The sequence below is a fragment of the Anomaloglossus baeobatrachus genome, chromosome 2, assembly GCF_048569485.1.
Source record: "Anomaloglossus baeobatrachus isolate aAnoBae1 chromosome 2, aAnoBae1.hap1, whole genome shotgun sequence".
Taxonomy (NCBI): Eukaryota; Metazoa; Chordata; class Amphibia; order Anura; family Aromobatidae; genus Anomaloglossus; species Anomaloglossus baeobatrachus.
Genome location: NC_134354.1, coordinates 650,380,043 through 650,399,987, shown reverse-complemented (window position 1 = coordinate 650,399,987; position 19,945 = coordinate 650,380,043). Strand labels below are relative to the sequence as shown.

At 47.1% G+C, this 19,945-nt stretch overlaps 1 protein-coding gene across 1 annotated transcript in view; it reads left to right on the top strand.

Annotated features, from left to right (window-relative positions):
- The window catches only part of DNAJC14 (DnaJ heat shock protein family (Hsp40) member C14), a 48,177-nt gene that overhangs the window by 2,674 nt on the left and 25,558 nt on the right, over window positions 1–19,945 (top strand). The window contains exons 2-4 of the mRNA XM_075337004.1: window positions 6,801–8,259; window positions 15,633–15,739; window positions 18,033–18,152. Coding sequence (XP_075193119.1) covers window positions 6,868–8,259; window positions 15,633–15,739; window positions 18,033–18,152 — 1,619 coding nt within the window. The 5' untranslated portion in view covers window positions 6,801–6,867. The remainder of the gene's footprint in view (window positions 1–6,800; window positions 8,260–15,632; window positions 15,740–18,032; window positions 18,153–19,945) is intronic.

The window sequence follows — 19,945 nt, the reverse complement described above, 5'->3', positions numbered from 1 at the left end:
ACCCTGATTCCAGCATTGTCACTTACTGGGCTGCTTGCTGCAGTTTTGATAAAAAAAATCTGTTTTTTCCTCCTGCAGACCTTCCAGTTTTCTGAAAGCTGTGTATGTACCCTTGCCCACACCACTGATTGACAGCTTTGTGTACACTACATAGGCAGAAAGCTGCTAATAAATGTGATCAGGGTTATAGAGAGCTCATGAATATGGAGGACTACATGGCAGCAGGTTTAATAGGTTTGATTAAAACTAGAGCAAGCAGCTCAGTAAGGGACACATCGCTGGAATCAGGGTCTCTGTCTCTACATTATGTTGCTCTTAGATTAGGTGGCAAAAACCTGGTGACAGATTCCTATTAAATAGAAAGTGTAGAGAGAGAATCCCGCAAGTCTCAGTGTAATGTATACAGCAGACATAGCAGCCAGTCAGCACCCGCTGTATCCGAGATTATGCAAAATAGCGTGCAAAGGGGTGACAAAAGTGGGATACAAGTCCTATAATAATTAGACCTGTGTTATGCCTCATACACGATCGCACGTCCGGAGCGTTCCCCTGAAGTGACAGGTATGCCCTACATCTGTAATGTCAGAGATTTCTGCATGTACAATTCACCTGCGATGTCAACTTCTGGATCAGGTTCTCTACCCTAATATACACCATGTTTTGCACGGTGTTCTGTGAATACTGTTCGCGGGGCATTGTGTGAAATTATAAAGCAACTTTACGGTTCTCTCTCAACTTTAAGGGTACGTTCCCACGATAAGGAGATGCTGCATTCTAGACGCAGTGTCATCTTTCCTGCCAGAGACGCTAATGATCTCTATTGGAGAACGGTTGGTCCATGCCCATGATGAGGATTTGGGGCGCTGTGGATTTTCGCTGTTCTCCCCACTGAGGACACTCACATCTCCGCAAGCGTAAATTGACATGCTGCAGCACGGGAAGCCATGCCGCATGTCAGGTTACACTTTGCTAAAAAGCAGTGTCTGCATGGAATTTCTATTAATCCCATCCACTGTGCTTGTACTGTGGAACGCGTTTTGAATGAAAACACGCAGCATCCAAAACGCTGCGAACACTGATCGTGGAAACGGACCCTTAAGACGTCAACTATAAGTTGAAATGCATATAAGGTTTTTTTTTTTTTTTTGTTTGGCTGCAAAATCTGACAGCTGAGCTTATTGAATAATCCAGAAGATCAGCTGTAAGGGCTCATGCACACGTAACTGCAGAATATTCCGCAGCGATTTGACAGCACATGTGCGCTTCAAATCGCTGCAGAAACTGCGTAATGAATGCAGTATTTTTGTTAAATCAGATTTCATGCCCACCATAGACAGAGTGGGAGCAGCATCCACAACGCACAAATTGACATGCTGCTTTTATGAACGCACGGATTTGGGTCAAAATTTTAGCATCCAAATCGCTGCGCTCAAAAAAGCATTATGCGCACGTCTCATGCATAATCTATATTGTGCAGGGGACGCAGGACGCATGCAATACGCTGCAGTGCAATACTCAGTGTAAATGCATGTCAGTACTCAAAGTGCGCACGAGCCCTAATATTGGATTTTGTTGTGAGTTCACCGCTGCACTCGTAGCCTGTGTACGGAAAAACAAAAGTTCAGTTTTTTCTACACAATATTTAGTGGCCCTATCAGCCCGTGGCGTGCAGCACCTGACATATTTATGCCTTTTGTATTCCACCTAAGGCTAGGTTCACACACTGCGTTTTTTTGACTCTGCGTTTTTGTGCGGTTTTGCGGCAAAAACCGCACAAAAACGCACCCGCGTCCAAAAACGCACGCGTTTTGCCGCGTGTTTTGCAGCGTTTTTGCTCACTGCGTCTTTATGCGTTTTTTTTATCAGTGAACAAAAAAAAAGGTCTGATGTCATTTCCTTCTTCAATGTGTTCTTCATTCTCCACTAGTGTATGCAGGAGAGCAGACAGCAGCTGCAGAACTACAAGGCTTAGCATGCTCCATCCAGGACTGTATGCTTGAGGGAGAGTCAGGGGGAGCAGACCTACAAGGCTCAGCATCCTCCATCCAATAGTGTATGCAGGAGAGCAGACAGCAGCTGTCGAACTACAAGGATCAGCATCCTCCTTCCAGGACTGTATGCAGGATTTCTTTGCCCCCCCCCCCCAAACAAAAAAAATGACGTGGGCTTCGCCATATTTTTGTATGCTAGCCGGGTACAGCAGGCAGGTACGAGCTGCCACCAACCCCCAGCTGCCTATTTGTACCCGGCTGGGAACCAAAAATATAGGGAAGCCCTTTTTTTTTTTTTTTTTAATTATTTCATGAATTTCATGAAATAATTTAAAAAAAAAAATGACGTGAGCTTCGCCCAATTTTTGAGTCCAGCCGGGTACAACTAGGCAGCTGGGGATTGGAATCCACAGTGCAGGGTGCCCATGCTTTCTGGGCACCCCCGCTATGAATTGCAGTCCCGCAGCCACCCCAGAAAATGGCGCTTTCATAGAAGCGACATCTTCTGGCGCTGTATCCAACTCTTCCAGCTGCCCTGATGCCGGGTGGCTCGCTGGGTAATAATGGGGTTAGGGCTAGCTGTATAGCTGGCCCTAAGCCCGAAATTCATGGTGTCACGCCAATATTAGACATGGCCACCATGAATTTCTAGTAAAGATAAAAAAAACCCACAAAAATATTTTTATTAGAAATAAAACACAATTAGTGACTCCAGCTTTATTGAAATAAAGAACCCCCCCCCCCCCCCCTCCGCAGTAATCCTGGGTCAAGGGTCCCGCGCCGTCCAATCCGCATCCAATATCATCTGATCGGTTTGCTGGAAGGCAAAGCGATCAGATGATGTGTCAGGTTCTAGGGGCTGAAGCACATCACACATCAGCTGATTGTATAAAAGCCGTTTATACAATCAGCAGATGCATCGGTGCAAAAAAAATAATACTCACTTATGTGCTGATTACCGGCAGCTCCTGGAGCGATGGGGCGGGAGTCTGATCCTGTCCGATCGCTGCAGCAGCTGCCGGTAATCAGGGATGAAGTCTCCTGACGCATCCGCTGATAGCTTAAACCGGCCGGGCGCCCGCGTCACCGCGATACTTACGATCAGCTGATGCGTCAGGTGATCCATCGCCAGGTCCTGCATCTATCGGAGGTGTCCCGGCCGTCTGCACACAGTCGGAGCGGCGATACCGTGAGAGGAGATGGGAGCGGGCATGGCACCGGGACCCTGCAGACAAGTGAGTATAACTTTTTTTTTTTTTTTTTTTTTTTTTTTCTACTGTTCACTTTTGATTTCGCAGCCGCTTCCACCTCCTGCCCGTACATGGCGCCGCACGGCAGCATACATGCACAGGACGGGAGGTGGAAGCGGCGGTGACGGTACCGGGAGGATTCACGCTTCTGTGTTTACTGACAGAAGGAATCCTCTTCCTGTACATGTCACTTTACTACCCACCTCCTGCGTTTATAGCTGCGTTTTTGGTCTTAGAAACGCACCAAAACGCAGCTATTTGCGTTTCTCATTGCGTCTTTCAACATCCCATTGCACTCAATGGATGAAAAGCGCAGTGAAAAACGCGGGAATAATTGACATGCTGCGTTTTTGTGGCACCACAAAAACGCAGCTGAAAAAAAACGCTGTGTGCAGACAGCAAAAATGAAAACTCAAAGACTTTGCTGGGGAAACAAAGTCATGCAGTTTTCTGAGCAAAAACGCACCTGAAAACTGCGCAAAAACGCACCCGAAAACTGCGCAAAAACGCACTGTGTGAACTTACCCTAAAGGTGAGCACATACCTTTATTTATTCAGGGTAATACCCTATGACGCCGCCTACTCTGCTACATTGGAAGAGACAGTAACTGTGGGGAATCCGCAGCAAAGCTTGCATTACACATCTGTCATATGTGGACCTTGACTTAACTGAAAAATGATTTTGACATTTCGGCTCATCAGTAGTTATAGCAATGTCAGTCCCTTTACCTCCGTATTTTGTAAGCTCCAACCAGGAGTGAAACAGTCAGAGGAAAAGTACAATAGACACGTCACCACGTCTGTATTTTTCTCACTCCTGGCTTTGACTTACAAATACTGATGTAAAATACTGACCAAATCCTGAATGTGTGAGCGCTGCCTTAGAGATACAACTGGAGGGTTGAGTTAGTTTGTCCTGCAAATGCCTTTTGCAGAATACATATGCTATTTACATAGCTGATGTCTCAGCATATCATAACGTGCACAGCTATGGTTACACCATCAGTCTACATAGGAACGTATGCGTCTAGATAGCAACGAGTTTACATAGCCTAGTACAATAATTGTTTTCATGAATGGGGTAGGATAGATTCCCTATTTTGTGGAATGGATCTTCAGTTCTGTGTAAGGGTGTCGGTAAAGTCTCTGGACCTAGAGGAATGCTGTCTTGGCCAGATACATAAATGAGCTAAGGCTCTGTTTCTGGTTAGGATGCTGATCCACATCATGTTATTAGAGCTGTATGATCTAAATATGTTCGGATCCAGAGCAACAGCTCAGAAAATAAACCTCCAGTGTAACCCGTGTAGAAGTGTAAGATCTCTGGCACCACAACCAGGGAGGGGTGGACGGAATAAAACACAGGTCTATTTTCATCCTGCGCAGGGCTGTGAAGTCAGTAAGCTAAGGTTTCGCTCCACTAATTGTCCACACTCCAGTGCCGACTCGTTCAAAAAAATGACGCCCCCCCCCTCAAAGAAAAAACAAAACTCCTTCATACTATGTTATACAGTTGGGTTGCTGTAACACAACTTGGGTCGGAGATGGCTCAGATCAAAGCCTTTGTAAAGAGTTTTTCAGAAGTGGCCAGCACAGGTGCCAAACAGTTCAGTGCACCTTCCACCTACTTGGGTTTTATATATCTGATTCCTGTAAATCCAGAACGTTCAAAGAAAAGGGGGTGGAAATGAATGCAAAACAGGTGGAAAGGTGCGATTAACTGCTCGGCCACGCAAAGAACACTGAGCGCCTTTGTGTAAGGCTAGTTTCACACTTGCGTTGAACGGCATCCGTTGCATTGCGTTGTGTGATGGATACAACGGATGCGTTGCATATAATAGCACAACGGATCGTACAAAATAACGGAAAGTTGTTTTTTGTTTTTTTTTTTCTTTACAGTTTTATCGGCAGCAGACTATTTGGAACGATCAGCTGATCACCTGGCGGCCGGGCGCTCAGCTGAGCGCTCTCGCATGCCGGCGGCCGGGCGCTCAGCTGAGCGCTCTCGCATGCCGGCGGCCGGGCGCTCAGCTGAGCGCTCTCGCATGCCGGCGGCCGGGCGCTCAGCTGAGCGCTCTCGCATGCCGGCGGCCGGGCGCTCAGCTGAACGTTTGGCCACCGAGAGACAAAATAAAGTTTGTGATTGATTTAAAAAAAAAAAAAAAAAGCATGCGCAGTGAAATCCTACGGATTGCGCTGCTCAAAAAAAGTTACATGCTGCGTTCCTTCTGCCCGACGCAGCGTCAAAATAACGACGCTTCGTCGTCCAGCGGATGCCATGCTGACACTTGCGTTAGTGTCGTCCATACAAGTCTATGGAGGATAGCGCAGTGCGTTAACGGACTGCGCTATCCTCCATAGTGACGGACTGCACTGAACGCAAGTGTGAAAGTACCCTATCAGACTCCCTTTCACCCCTGTGTATGCCATTGTCACTAGCAATCATGATATTTAGTGCCTACAGGGCAAATAGTTTGCCAATTAGAGCAATGCACTGTACATGTGAGTAAGAATGTTCATGTATCCAAGTTTATATAATAAAAAAATTAATAATGTGTAAAATAAGGAAAAAATTGTTGTAGCCTTGCACAAACCTGGTGCTAACAGGCTCCTGGTCTCTATCACTCCACCTTTTATCTTCCTTTCTTCCCTTTGTGAATAATCCTCGTCCACCTTGTTACTCTGCACCCATACTTTTATGTTGATGATTTGGTGGGCTCAGTACAGCTATAGTCTGGGTTACTAGCTTAGGGTGTGTGCCCATGCTCAGTGTTTTGGATGCAGAGTGTTTTCGCTGTGTTCAAAATGCTTTGATGTACAGTAAAAGTACAGTGGTTGTGATTTCTAGAAATCACGTCCACTGTGCGTGCACTGCCTGCAGCGTAAACTGACCTGCGGTGCGGCTTTCCGACCTTCAAGGATGTCAATTCTTTGCTGCGGAGTCACAAAGTCCTCTGTAGAGAGAACACAAGTGAGAGACCGCAGCGCCCCGAACGCTGATTGTGGGCACGGGCAGCTGCGGTCTCCTGTGGAGGAGACTCGTGGCCCCGCAGGTCAGAACCTGCTACGTCCAGGACGCAGCGGGTCCTGATAGTGGACACACAACCTTACTGACCACGTATATCTGCAAATTACTCCAACTACTATATAATTTCTCACTTTTTCACCTTTTATATTTTTTACGTAGTTGACAGATGGTCTTTGTTAGGTTCTTGTTCAATAAAAAGCTAAAAAAATCTTCCTTATTGTGTACAAACAAAAATCTACACATATTAGGCAAGAAAAATTCAAAGAGAAATTGTATGCACCCCAAATAAAATAAGCCCTCTTACAGCTACATCACAGAAAAAAGTTGGGGCTGTCAGAATATGGTAATACAGAAGCTGCTGATAGATATCCATGTTCAAAAGTGGTGAAATCTGGATAAAAAAATGGCGATTCAGCATTTCTTTAATCGGAGTGATCCACAATGTAACGTTAAAATGTAATTTTCACCACATTACAATGTGTGCCAGTAGAATAAGTAATGAAATGTGTCTTTTTGTTCTTTGTCTTGCAGGATAAAGGGAGAACAATGAATGCAGTAACCTAGCCTCTACAGTGCCCCATTGGTGGGACAAATAAAGATGGAGAAGCAAATTAGTCCAGAGAGTGGTGGACTGGCCACCACAGTACACTCTTATTGCAATAACTCCCATGAAAAGAATGGCACACACCAATCTGGACAAGGAAACAGCTGTGGCCTTTCTGCTAGTGGACACATAAAACATGCAGTTGAACATATTGGTGACGGGTCACCAGACTCAGTATCAGGGGTGTTCAGGAACCATCAGTTTTTTGTGCCTAAGCACAGTTGCTTCCATGATTCTGATGCAGCTCCTCAGCTTTCAGAGGTGGATAGTGAAGTGTGGACTAAGGAATTTCTCTCTAGTGAAACGTCTGGATACAATATTACTGAATTTCCTGAAGACCAAAAACCTCAAAAGGAAACTGCAGCTTATGAAGGACGAGAATCACCACAATTGGTCAATTGTGGGTGTATTAGTGGTGGCATGTACTCTGATATTGGCGACCATAACTGTAGCCAGGACTGCCAGAATTTTTCTTGCTACCAGCAACAGTCATTGAATGATGATGGAGGTGAAGAGGAAATTTCTGGCAGATTTGCAGAGGATGATTCTTACAAAGGCATAAGTGGTAGAAAAGGTCGTAGAGGGAAGACTCGGTACAATTCTAGGGACGAGTCCAAAAAGGATGCTCGACAAGCTCCTGTAAGCGGCAAGCACAAACTGGGTCGCAAGAAAAGTCACGGGGATGGAAGACACCAGCTGAGATCTCTCGTTCCTCAGCCATTGCTTCAGTTTTCTAACTATTGTATTCAGGTTCTTATCGATTTGGTGCTGTTGATCGGTGAATGTGTGGAGTCACTCGGCATGCTGTTGTATACAACGGTTTGGCTTCCTGCTCGTGACTTAGGCAGTTTAAGAACTCAAATATTGACATTTGGAATATGGGTAAAACATCGTGCTAAGGATTTTTGGGTCCTCGTTTGCTATTGTGGATCATGGATTTTACGTATTCTTAAGATGTTGTGTGCTTTGCTTTTCCTGCTGCTTATGCTTTCCGTGCGCTGCGCTCGACTTTGTTGGCATTATATTAAGAAAACTCTGGACCGCGTTGGAGAAGATAGCAACTGGAGATCCTGGATTTCTACTAAACTACATACAACCTGGGCCTTAGTAACACAAAACAGAACTTGTAAACGTATAGTCAGTCTGTTCAGAAGATGGACAGGGAAATTATGGCCTTCAAAAAGTACCACACAGAAAGAATCTCCATGGACCTCAGCGGGATCTCCTGGTGCGGGAGGCCGCTTCCAGCCCAGACATGAAGTGGAACGATTGCTTTCAATGGTGGATATTCCTGAGGACGAATTAAATCCATTTCAAGTGTTGGGGGTACAGATGGACGCTAGTGAGGTAGAGCTTAAAAAAGCTTATCGTCAGTTGGCTGTGTTGGTGAGTATTCACTTTTTGTAGAATTGTCAGAGGATGAGAACTTAATTTGTTTTTTTTTTAAAAAAAAAGCATTGTTAAAGCTGTTTTCTCTTTTAAAAAAAAAAAATAATTTGCAAAATTTGTCAAAATAATATTTAAAACCTACTTTTATACCCTAGGAGGTCTTTACGTCGTGTGTGTGTGTGTGTGTGTGTGTGTATATAAACATAGCCAAGCACATATCTTATCAAGGGTCTGGCCACTACTGGAAATCCCTTTTTAATGGTTTGAGGGCTGCATAAATTACAAAAAAAATATTCTAGATTTGCTGCCCTGACTGGCACCGCTCTTTGGTTCTCAGCCTTGTGCCCTCACTTGACTTTCGACAGTCACATGACTGTTGCAGCCAATTAGCGGCCACTGATCAGCTGCAGCGTTTACAATTTTGTCTGAGCAGAAGAAAAAGTTTTTCTTCCACTTGGACAATGTAAATGCTTGATTGTAGTCTTTACAGAGCCTTGGTGTGATGTGTCTTGCAATATTCACAGCAGGTACTTAAAACCACTCTCCTCCTTACCAAATGGAATAGGTGAGATGATGCCAGAGATGTCTTTGTTTAATAAGGTAATCGGTTTAAAACGAAAAAAGATATCATGTTATTTCACTGCCAGAAACCTATCCTAGAATGTGAACAATACAGAGGTGCCTATGAGCTTGTGCAGTGGGAAGCATCAGTGTTAGTACCAATGTCTGTGAGCATGTGCACTCAAACCTCCCCACATGTGTAGGAAAATGTGCTCCCAGTGGATAATCTGATTTTAATTTTGAAGATACCAGGGGTGCTTTTGCCTGGCCCAGAGCCATAGGGTACCCGGTCCCGGGCTTTTAGTTCTTAGGGGATTGTGTCAGTAGCTGTGACTGGTTCCGTGGCCCTGGTGGTAGTTAAAAAGTCTGATTTTAAAAAAAAACAAAAAAAACGTAAAAATAAATAAAATACAAGTCTTATGACGCCACCTACGGTTTCCGGTAATATTACCGGCGCTGCTTGCAGACCTCCGGGGTGATGAAGAAGCAGCTAGTTTGTCACGCTCCCCATAAGTGGGGCGATGTCCCTGGGGCCATTGGGAAGGATCGAAATTTTACACACAGCGAGACAGCTTACCACACGAGCCTTGATACTGGTCTCTTCTAAGCCACTGATGTGTGGCTCCCCACGTTCAGGCAAACTAAGTCCATAATAAGAGCAGTACCTTTGATAACAATAACTGTCACACACACCGGGTCTTTCTTTCTGTTCCTTTACTGATGTTAGCAAGGTTAAGTCCAGGGTACAGTCCGGGTGGTGAGTGGCAGTTAGGATTTCCACATCCGTGAGATATGAGGCCTCTTTATTACTGTTTGCTTAAAGGGAACCAAACATCAGGATTTTCGTGTATAAGCTGCAGCCAGTGCAGTACTGGCACTATCATGCACAGTGTGTACATACCATCAGGGGGCAGCTCGGGTGTTTAGGCAGTGAAATACAACTTTATAAAGTTTGAAATTTCGTGCACTTTTTGATTGACGTGTGCACCTCTGGAGATAATGTCCGGGCGGGTTATGCAGGAGTTCCCCGCCCCCACCAGCCTGTTCCTCCCTCTCTCCTGATGTCCGGGCGGGTTATGCACGTGTTCCCCGCCCCCCGCGCCGCCTGTTCCTCCCTCCCTCCCTCCCTCCGGCTGTATGTAAATATCTAATCTTCAGAAACATGGCGCCGGAGTGGGCCTCTGCGCATAGCGCTTATATCCGGCGCCATGTTTCTGAAGCCCCCGCATTACACAACTTGGTGTCTGAGAGGGCGGCGCATGCGCCCTCGTTTCTTCACAACCCATTGTGACCGCGGGAGCGCGCGCGATTAGAACAGGACAGAACAGCTACCGGAGGACGCGATTACCTGCTGCTCCTGTATCGTGCCGCCCCAGGACACCGGGCCAACACACCAGCCGGTGTGACATCGCTGTGGCGCCGCCCTCTCAGACACCAAGTTGTGTAATGCGGGGGCTTCAGAAACATGGCGCCGGAGATAAGCGCTATGCGCAGAGGCCCACTCCGGCGCCATGTTTCTAAAGATTAGATATTTACATACAGCCAGAGGGAGGGAGGGAGGAACAGGCGGCGCGGGGGGGCGGGGAACACGTGCATAACCCGCCTGGACATCAGGAGAGAGGGAGGAACAGGCTGGTGGGGGGGCGGGGAACTCCTGCATAACCCGCCCGGACATTATCTCCAGAGGTGCACACGTCAATCAAAAAGTGCACGAAATTTCAAACTTTATAAAGTTGTATTTCACTGCCTAAACACCCGAGCTGCCCCCTGATGGTATGTACACACTGTGCATGATAGTGCCAGTACTGCACTGGCTGCAGCTTATACACGAAAATCCTGATGTTTGGTTCCCTTTAAGTCCTGGGCTGTCTAAAACCTGGCCCTGACCTCTCTTGTATCTCTCACTTGTATAGCAGGCGATGAGAACCGTTCTCCTGGGCCACTACGAACTCCGCTGCGCTCCCAAGCTCTGTTGATGGTGGTGCTACAAGTGTGTCCTGCTCCAGGAGACTGAAGTCCCCTTCGCCCTCTGGTCTTTTTATGCTGGGCCTGAATGAACCCGTACAGACTTGGACTCCGGTGTCAGAGTTGCTTCTTCTGGAGTAAACCAAACTGGTCCCTCCACCCCCTTTCTGTCTCGCCTCACCTCCGACCCTCACTCTGGATCTCTCACACTCGCTAAGCTTTCCTCTGGTGTCGGTCTAACGCAGCACCGTTTACCAGGTTTCATCCTCTGACCTGTCCCGCACTCAACTCCGCTCAACTGACTCTCTTGCCCCGTCCTCAGCATTTCTTATAGGAGACCTCCACTGACGTCAGGCCAAATACGCCTGACGTCAGTTAGTCGAGCTCCCCCCTACAGGACTGAGGTGGAAAGTGTTGTATGTGAATTCTCCCAATGTGGAAATTCCTTTCTGCACGTACCAGATGTTACTGTGGCTACTTAACCGTAGGGTGCCACATTTAGGTAAGAGGAGGCTGCTCATGCTGCTGTTTAACATGTTTCCTTTATCAAATACCTCAATATTCTTGGTATCTCGAGTATTTGCGCAGAGACATGGTGGACAGCAGTGTGAACAGCTTCTTCTTACCTCAATATTCCTGGCATCTCCAGTAAGAGGAAACTGCTCACATTGCTGTCCACTATGTCTTTCTGATCTAATACTGGAGATTCCAGGAGTGTTGAGGTGAGAACAGGCTGTTCACACTGCTGTCCACTGTTTCCGTTTGATCTAATACTGGAGATACTAGATGAGAGGACGCTGCTCACACTGCTGTCCCAAAGTCTTTCTGAATGATTATACATGGTATGCGTTTTTTTAAATCCACATTTAAAGTGAACCTGTCATCAGAAATTTAGCTATAAACCTAAAAGTTTCCCCCTCTGCAGCTCCTGGGCTGCATTCTAGGAAGCTTCCTATAGTTTTTGTGGCCCCTTTTATTCCAAAATAAATACTTTACAAACTTGTACCTTTTTCGTATGCAAATTTCTTAAATCTTCCATGGGGGCAGGCTGCCTGATGTACGTTGCTGTCCTCCTGACGATTTACGCCGCCCCCGAACGCTGAATTTCAAACCTCAGGACGCCGCCCCTGGGCGCCCGTGGTCCCGCACATGCGCTGTGCTACTGTAGCGGTGCCGTGCACTGCGTGCACGTGTGACCGCTGGTGACGCTTTTGCGCGGGCACCGACTGCTCCGTCCGCTCCTCCCATCTATTTCCTGCTGCTGAGCAGGATGGGAAGGAGGTGACGTCTGGTCATCTGGCCAGCGAGCGTTTGCGCAGAACGCTGGAGGAATAGGCGAAAGTGCGGTCACGAGGTTATGGGCGGCACTTGCTGATGACACTCACAGCGCCGCCCATAACCTCGTGCCCGCGCAAAGCGTCACTAGCGGTCACACGTGCACACAGTGCACGGCACCGCTACAGTAGCACAGCGCATGTGCGGGACCACGGGCGCCCAGGGGCGGCGTCCTGAGGTTTGAAATTCAGCGTTCGGGGGCGGCTTAAATCGTCAGGAGGACAGCAACGTACATCAGGCAGCCCGTCCCCATGGAAGATTTAAGAAATTTGCATATGAAAAGGTACAAGTTTGTAAAGTATTTATTTTGGAATAAAAGGGGCCACAAAAACTATAGGAAGCTTCCTAGAATGCAGCCCAGGAGCTGCAGAGGGGGAAACTTTTAGGTTTATAGCTAAATTTCTGATGACAGGTTCCCTTTAACTTTTAGGATCGCTACTTCCAATAGATGGCGCTGCACTAGAGTTTGTCTCCAGTCCTGGAGAGACAATTTGAATATTTTGCAGAGGGGCGTGGCAGCTATAAGTCCCCTTACTTGAAAGCAGCCAGACTGGCTTGTAAAGTCTCCATAAGAATAGTGTTCCCCCGTGAAAGTATTTAGGCATTCATTCATATTGACATTTCCTTTAGTAATTTTTATGTTTCCCTTAGGATATGTGCACACTATCAGGACACGTTGCGTTCCGGACACAGCATGTCCTCTTCTTTGGGGGCCGCGAGTGCTTTCCACTGGAGATCGCAGCGGCCTGTGCCCACTATCAGAGTTTGGGCAACTGCAGACTTTTATCTCTGTGAAAAAAACATTCACGGCTCCGAAGCAATTGATATGCTGTTGCTCGGGAAGCTGAACCGCAGGTCAGTTTACAATGCGGGAAAAATAAGCACAGTGGGCGTGGGATTTTTATAAATCCATCCACTCTGCTTGTGCTATAACAACGCAGCGTATTGGACACGGCAAAAACACTGTGACCAGGACACTGTAAATCTTGATCATGGGACACAAGTAATTAGAAGACGACACCTCCTGGGATCTCTGATGGCACAGTCAGATCAGCTCAAGACGCAAACGGAGAGTTGTGCTAAAGTGCAGGATCACCACAGACAATCTTTTATATCAAACAATACAAAAGTTTTAAACTTTTTTGTATTGCTTGATATAAAAGATTGTCTGTGGTAATCCTGTACATTAGCACAACTCTTTTGTTTTTTGTTTTTTTTTTTTTTTGTTAAGCCCCGTCACACATAGCGAGATTGCTGGAACGTCACAGGTTTTGTGACGTATCGGCGGCCTCGCCAGCGATTATCACTGTGTGTGACGAGCAGCGAGCGGGCCCTTGCTGTGAGGTCGCTGATCGTGACAAAACGATCGGGTCCATTTTTTTGCTCGTTGGTCTCCCTCTGTGCAGCACGCATCGGCGTGTTTGACGGCGGGAGACCAACGAGCGCCGGTTCTGAGTGTGCAGGAAGCTGTTACATGGGTCGCTGGTGGCTGGTCGCTGTGGAGATTTGTCTGACAGCTCAACAGCGACCATGTAGCGACATACCAGCGATCTCTGCCAGGTCGTATCGCTCGTATAGCGATGTGTAACTGGGCCTTAAATGTTTGGTCATGGTCACGCAGCCTTAATGTTTCAATAGCATATGGTGTGATTGAATGGAAGATTTGTTTTTCTCCAGTATGCGTGGTTTGCGTTAGAAAACATGAGGAATTTATGCACTTCATTCCCAAGCACCTATTCAGTGGGTAGCAAGAGTTTTTATGGAGGCCAAATACGAAGACGAGCCAGATAAGGGAACAATGGCGCAACAACCCCACCCAAAAAAAAAAAAAAAAGTTAAGCACAAGCAATGACTTTCAGACAGCATTAAACCACTGACCAGTTCCATTTTTAAGCCTGTAAGACCCAGATTGACTGTCCGGTATAACAACTAGTAGAGTTGGGTAGTAAGGGCCCACTTTTATCTTTAAATACTTTTTATTGGTTTATCTAGATCAGTGCTCCCCCTTTAAAGGGGTTGTCAAGTTTAAGTCCACAAGTCTGCAGTACCTCTGTGTCACTCTGACTGCTGATTTGTGAATCCTTCCATTACATGCATTGTTGGGATTCTTCGGTGTCAGAGCAAGGAACAGTGGTCATGTGGCAAGTGTGCTGAGGAAGGCTGCGACCATGTAGTTGCATTTTAGTCAGGACTGTGTGTGTGTGTGTGTGTGTGTGTGTGTGTGTGTGTGTGTGTGTGTGTGTGTGTGTGTGTGTGTGTGTGTGTGTGTGTGTGTGTGTGTGTGTGTGTGTGTGTGTGTGTGTGTGTGTGTGTGTGTGTGTGTGTGTGTGTGTATAATGCAAATCCAGTGTGTGTGATGTGAGGATTCACAAGTCTGCAGTCACATAGAGTAAGGGTGGCTTTACACACTGCAGCATCGCAAACGACATCGCTGTAACGTCACCGGTTTTGTGACGTAATAGCGACCTCCCCAGCGACATTGCAGTGTGTGAAACACATCAGCGACCTGGCCCCTGCTGTGAAGTTGCTGATTGCTACAAATCGTTCTGGACCATTCTTTGGTCCTTTGTTTCCTGCTGTGCAGCATGATCGCTAGAAAGTCTGTGTGTAAAGGGGACTTAAATGTGCAGGCAGCAGGAGCCGGCTTCTGCGGACACTGGTAACCACGGTAAACATTGGGTAACCAAGAAGCCCTGTCCTTGGTTACCCGATATTTACCTTCGTTACCAGCCCCCGGCTGCTCTCACTGTCAGTGCCGGCTCCTGCTCATTGCACGTGTAGCAGAGTACACATCGGGTAATTAACCCCATGTGTGCTGTAACTAGGAGAGCAAGGAGCCAGCGCTAAGCAGTGTGCGCTGCTCCCTGCTCTCTGCACGTGTAGCTGCGTGCGCTGGTAACCAAGGTAAATATCAGGTTGGTTACTCGATATTTACCTTAGTTACCAAGCGCAGCATCGCTTTAGTGCGTTGCTGCTGGCTGGGGGCTGGTTGCTGGTGACAACTCGTGTAGCGATGCTCCAGCGATCCCTGCCAGGTCAGGTTGCTGGTGGGATCGCTGGAGCGTCTGACTGTGTGACCTCACCAGCAACCTCCTAGCAACTTACCAGCGATCCCTATCAGGTTGTATTGTTGTTGGGATCGCTGGTAAGTTTAGTGTGACGGTACCTTAACTGCATACTTGTGGGTTTAGCTCGGACAACCCCTTGAAGCAGTGTTAATCGCTCCCTTTCAGAGACTTCATTGTAATAGAACCCTGCATTGTGTTATGGGACAGCTGTAGTTTATTGTCCCTATGTAAAGGCCCCCAGCAAGGCTAGCAGTGACTACTGGAAATCGTTGAGGCAGCTCCAGCCTTTGTGGACAGCCCTTGGTGAAAGTTGGGGCGTTTTATTCACTGGTTTAATTTAGGCGTTGAGTATTTTGAATGCAGACGATGTTCTACTCTTGAGAAATCTTTTATTTTTTTCCTGTATTCTTTTGTATATTTTATTTTTTTTTTCTGCGACAGGTTCATCCAGACAAGAATAATCATCCTCGTGCAGAAGAAGCTTTTAAGGTTTTACGTGCTGCATGGGATACTGTCAGTAACCCAGACAAGAGGAAAGAGTATGAACTGTAAGTGCATAAAGATGACCATAAAGATGATATAATGGGCTTCCACCAGGAGACCAAGAATTCTTGACACGCAGTGACTTTGCTGAAAAATGCTTCTTGATTAACAGCTGTACAGCATTAGGCAATCCATTAACATGGAAAATAATGGTGTCGCATGAGCCACAAAAGAAAAAAAATATATATATATATATATATATATATATATATATATATATGTGTGTGTGTTTAGGTAGCATTGATAAAGCTCTGTATATGTGAAGACAAATATGCAGTAGGTAGCCTCATAAGTAATTGCCACATTTCCACACAATAAACCCATATGCATGGTGGCATTTGACTGGCTCTTTGAGCTAGCATATGCATATATATTAGTGATGGGTGGAGTTGCAAATACCTAGGATTGGCGGGTCTAGCTGGGTTTAAAAACAAACAAAAAAAAAAACCCGGTTCATGCCCGGAATAGATTCCAGATATCTCTCCGGACGCCAGTTCCCATATAAGTCTATGGGGACCAGAATCCGGCAGTTAAAAATGGTGGTAGAAGCGATAGGGCGGAATGGAGCAGGCGCGTTATATTTAACGAATCGTCGGTGCTGCTGTAAATGCTTCCGCCCCGGCCCCTGCTCATTTTATCTTCATACATATTCACTGCTTCCACCGGCAGTCATGGTGTCTGTGATTGGTTACAGCCAGATGCACTCCCAGCCTGTGACAGCGTGTCTGCAACCAATCACAGATCTGTCTCTGGGTCTATATCGTTGTATGAAAATAAACAAAATAATTGTCGTATGGTCCCCCACATTATGATTCCCAGCACAAAGCATACAGCTACAGGCTGTAGCCCCCAGTTGCTCATGTTATCTTGGCTGTGTATCAAAATAAGAGGGACCACATGCGCTTTTGTAAAAAAATTATTTAAATAATTTGAGAAAAAAAAAAAGCATGCGGGTCTCCTCCCACAATTTTGATACCCAGCCATTATAAAGCCTGACAACTGAGTGCTGGTATTCTCAGGCTGTGGAGGCTCATGCTTATTGTGCCCCCCAGCCAAAAAATATCAGCCTGCAGCTGCCAAGGATGGTCGCATCAATTAGATACGACAATCCTGGCACTTTAACCGGCTCATCCCAATTGCCCTGGTGCAGTGGCAATCGGGGTAATAAAGGGTTAATAACAGCTCACAGCTGCCACTAAACCCTAGATTAGTAATGGGAAGGGTTTGAGACCCCCAAACCCCCCATTACTAATCTGTAAGTGAAAATAAATAAACACTGAAAAAATCCTTTATTTATTCTACACCAGCTGTACAGAACTGTAGCTGCAATATTCTGAACTCATGTAGGGGTTAACAATCTTTATCCAGAATGTAGAAAAAGAAATTACAAAAGGCAATGGAAGAGCTACAATAACCAATACGTTCACTGCCTTTTGTAAAAACAAAAAAAAACAAACAAACTTATTTGTTTCCCTTTTATCATTAGATATTTAACTATACCTGTAGTGTAAGGAAAGCCTATCTTAAGGTGGTGTCACACACAGCGACAACGACGTCACCATTTTCTGTGACGTAGCAGTGACATCGCTGTGTGTGACATCCAGCAACGAGCTGGCCCCTGCTGTGAGGTCGCCGCTCGTTGCTGAATGTCCTGCTTAATTTTTTGCTAATCGCTCTCCCACTGTGAAGCACACATCGCTGTGTGTGACAGCGAGAGAGCGACGAACTGAAGCGAGCAGGGAGCCGGCATCTGGCAGCCTGCGGTAAGCTTGTAACCAAGGTAAATATCGGGTAACCAAGGGAAACCCTTTTTTACCTTAGTTGCTAGCGTCTGCCGCTCTCACGCTGCCAGTGCCAGCTCCCTGCGCACACAGCCAGACTACACATCGGGTAATTAACCCGATGTGTACTCTGGCTAGGAGAGCAGGGAGCCGGCACTGGCAGTGTGAGAGCGGTGGACGCTAGTAACTAAGGTAAATATTATGTAACCAAGAGAAGTGCTTTCCTTGGTTACCCGATATTTATCTTAGTTACCAAGCGCTTCCACACGTCGCTGGGGGCTGGTCGCTGGTGAGATCTGCCTGTTTGACAGCTCACCAGTGGCCATGTAACGACGCAGCAGCGATCCTGATAAGGTCAGGTCGCCCGTTGTGATCGCTGCTGCGTCGCTATGTGTGACCCCAGCTTTACTCTTCAAGCACACATCATATTTTGGGTAATGGAAGTTGCTAATATAAAGATTCACACAGATGTAAAATCTGATAGCAAGGTATCACCTCTTCATCTGTTTGTTTAAAGGAAGCGAATGTCTGAAACTGAGCTGGCGAAGTCCATGAATGAATTTCTCAGCAAGCTGCAAGATGATCTGAAGGAGGCAATGAACAGCATGATGTGCAGCAAGTGTCAGGGAAAGCACAGGTACTGTGCACACTCACAACACCACCAATTTCCAACAAGTGTAATACTGCCCTTTATTGCAACACAAGTGTGAAATGTAGAGTTCATAGGAGCACTGTAACTGCTGGCCACATCATTTTTCAATTCATGCACACTAGGAAGGCTAAACGTGTGTTCTCTGGTCTCTAGTTAGATCCTGTCCATACACCTTTGGGGTACAGGGAATGCCGAGTGCTGTACTGGGCTTCCCCTGGCAGTCCTATAGAGAACTAATTGACTAGCGGTTAGACTATAGTTTATTTTTATCATTTAACAAAATGTAAAGTTAATGAGCAAAAGAGCGATCTAAATAAAATCAATATTTGATGTGACTGCCCTTAGACTATAAGGCTATGTGCACACTAGAAAAAGGATTTTCTTTATCATTCCTATGGGAGACCCAGACATTGGGTGTATAGCTTCTGCCTCCGGAGGACACACAAAGTACTACACTCAAAAGTGTAGCTCCTCCCTCTGAGCTTATACACCCCCTGGAGAACCAGATCTAGCCAGTTTATCGCTTTGTGTTCAGGAGGCATACATCCACACATGCATTCTCATCTGATTTTTCATTTTTGGAAAGAGTTTGAAGAAAAGCGGGTCCAAGCCTGGACCCCCGGCATGTCCCTTCTCACCCCACTGTGTCGGCGGTGCTGTTAAGGTTGATTCCAAGGCTGGAGCCTTACATGCCGCGCTCCTTCACCATCCCTCCTGGGCTCTGGCTTGAAGTGGGAGCCAGCACGGTTCTCCATGCTTGGCAGGAGACCGGTCTCCATCCGCAGCCCTTCAGGATCCTGCTGGACCGGAGCACTCGCCCCCAGGGACTTGGAACCCTGCGTCTCAGCAAGCTAAGTACCTGAGACGGTTATTTATGGGGGTCCCTTGTACTTTATTGTTGTGGGAGAGTGTGCTGAGTGTTTTTTGTGACATTTCCGGCGGGTTCTCTGGCTGTCGCCTGAGAACCGCGCCGATGGTGCCTGCGCGCCGGCTGCAACGCTCAAATTTAGGCCCCGACTTCGCCGCAGGCCTACTTTCGGTTTCACTGCCCTTGCATGTCATTCATGCAGAGGGACAGTGTGGCTCCGCCCAGCGGCCGTTCTACACAGGGGAGAGACACTCCTCACTGAGTTCATTTCTCCTCCCCTGTAGGTCTCTATGGCCCTCCAGATCCCGCTCTGAGTGAGTCTCGCCCCCTCTCTTCACTCCGGCGCCATTTTCTCAGCGTTCTTCCCTGCGATCAGCGCTGGCTGCAGCATCCCTGCTGAGGTGCTTGGGGGTCCGGGCTTTGGGATCTGGAGGGCACACAAACCGCTTCAGCGGTCTGGTAAGCCACAACCTCCGGTTGTGGACCTCTGTAGATACTCTCTGGGGGTCATTCTCTGGCAGAGCCCCCACTCCAGCAGCATGTCTCACACGAGGAGCAAGGCTCCAAAGCTGTATTCAGTATGCACTGCATGTAAGCTCCTACTGCCTGAACCGAGCACCTATCCACATTGTGATGCCTGCTCTAACCTGACGATGCCTCAGCCTGGAATCGCCCCCCCAGTGGTCTCTCAGGCTGCTCCGGTCCCTGTGGCTGAACCCCTGGCTTGGGTAGAATCCTTTTCTAGGTCTATCTCCCAGTCTTTTGCCGACTCCATGGGACAGCTGTCCAGGACTTTGCTGAACATGCATCAGCCCCCTTCACAGGGTGTCTCTGCTGCTAGGGCTCTCTCAGCGGAGCTCACAGAGGATTCATCATCTGGTCCCACACCCCGTCCTCCTAAAAGGAGACG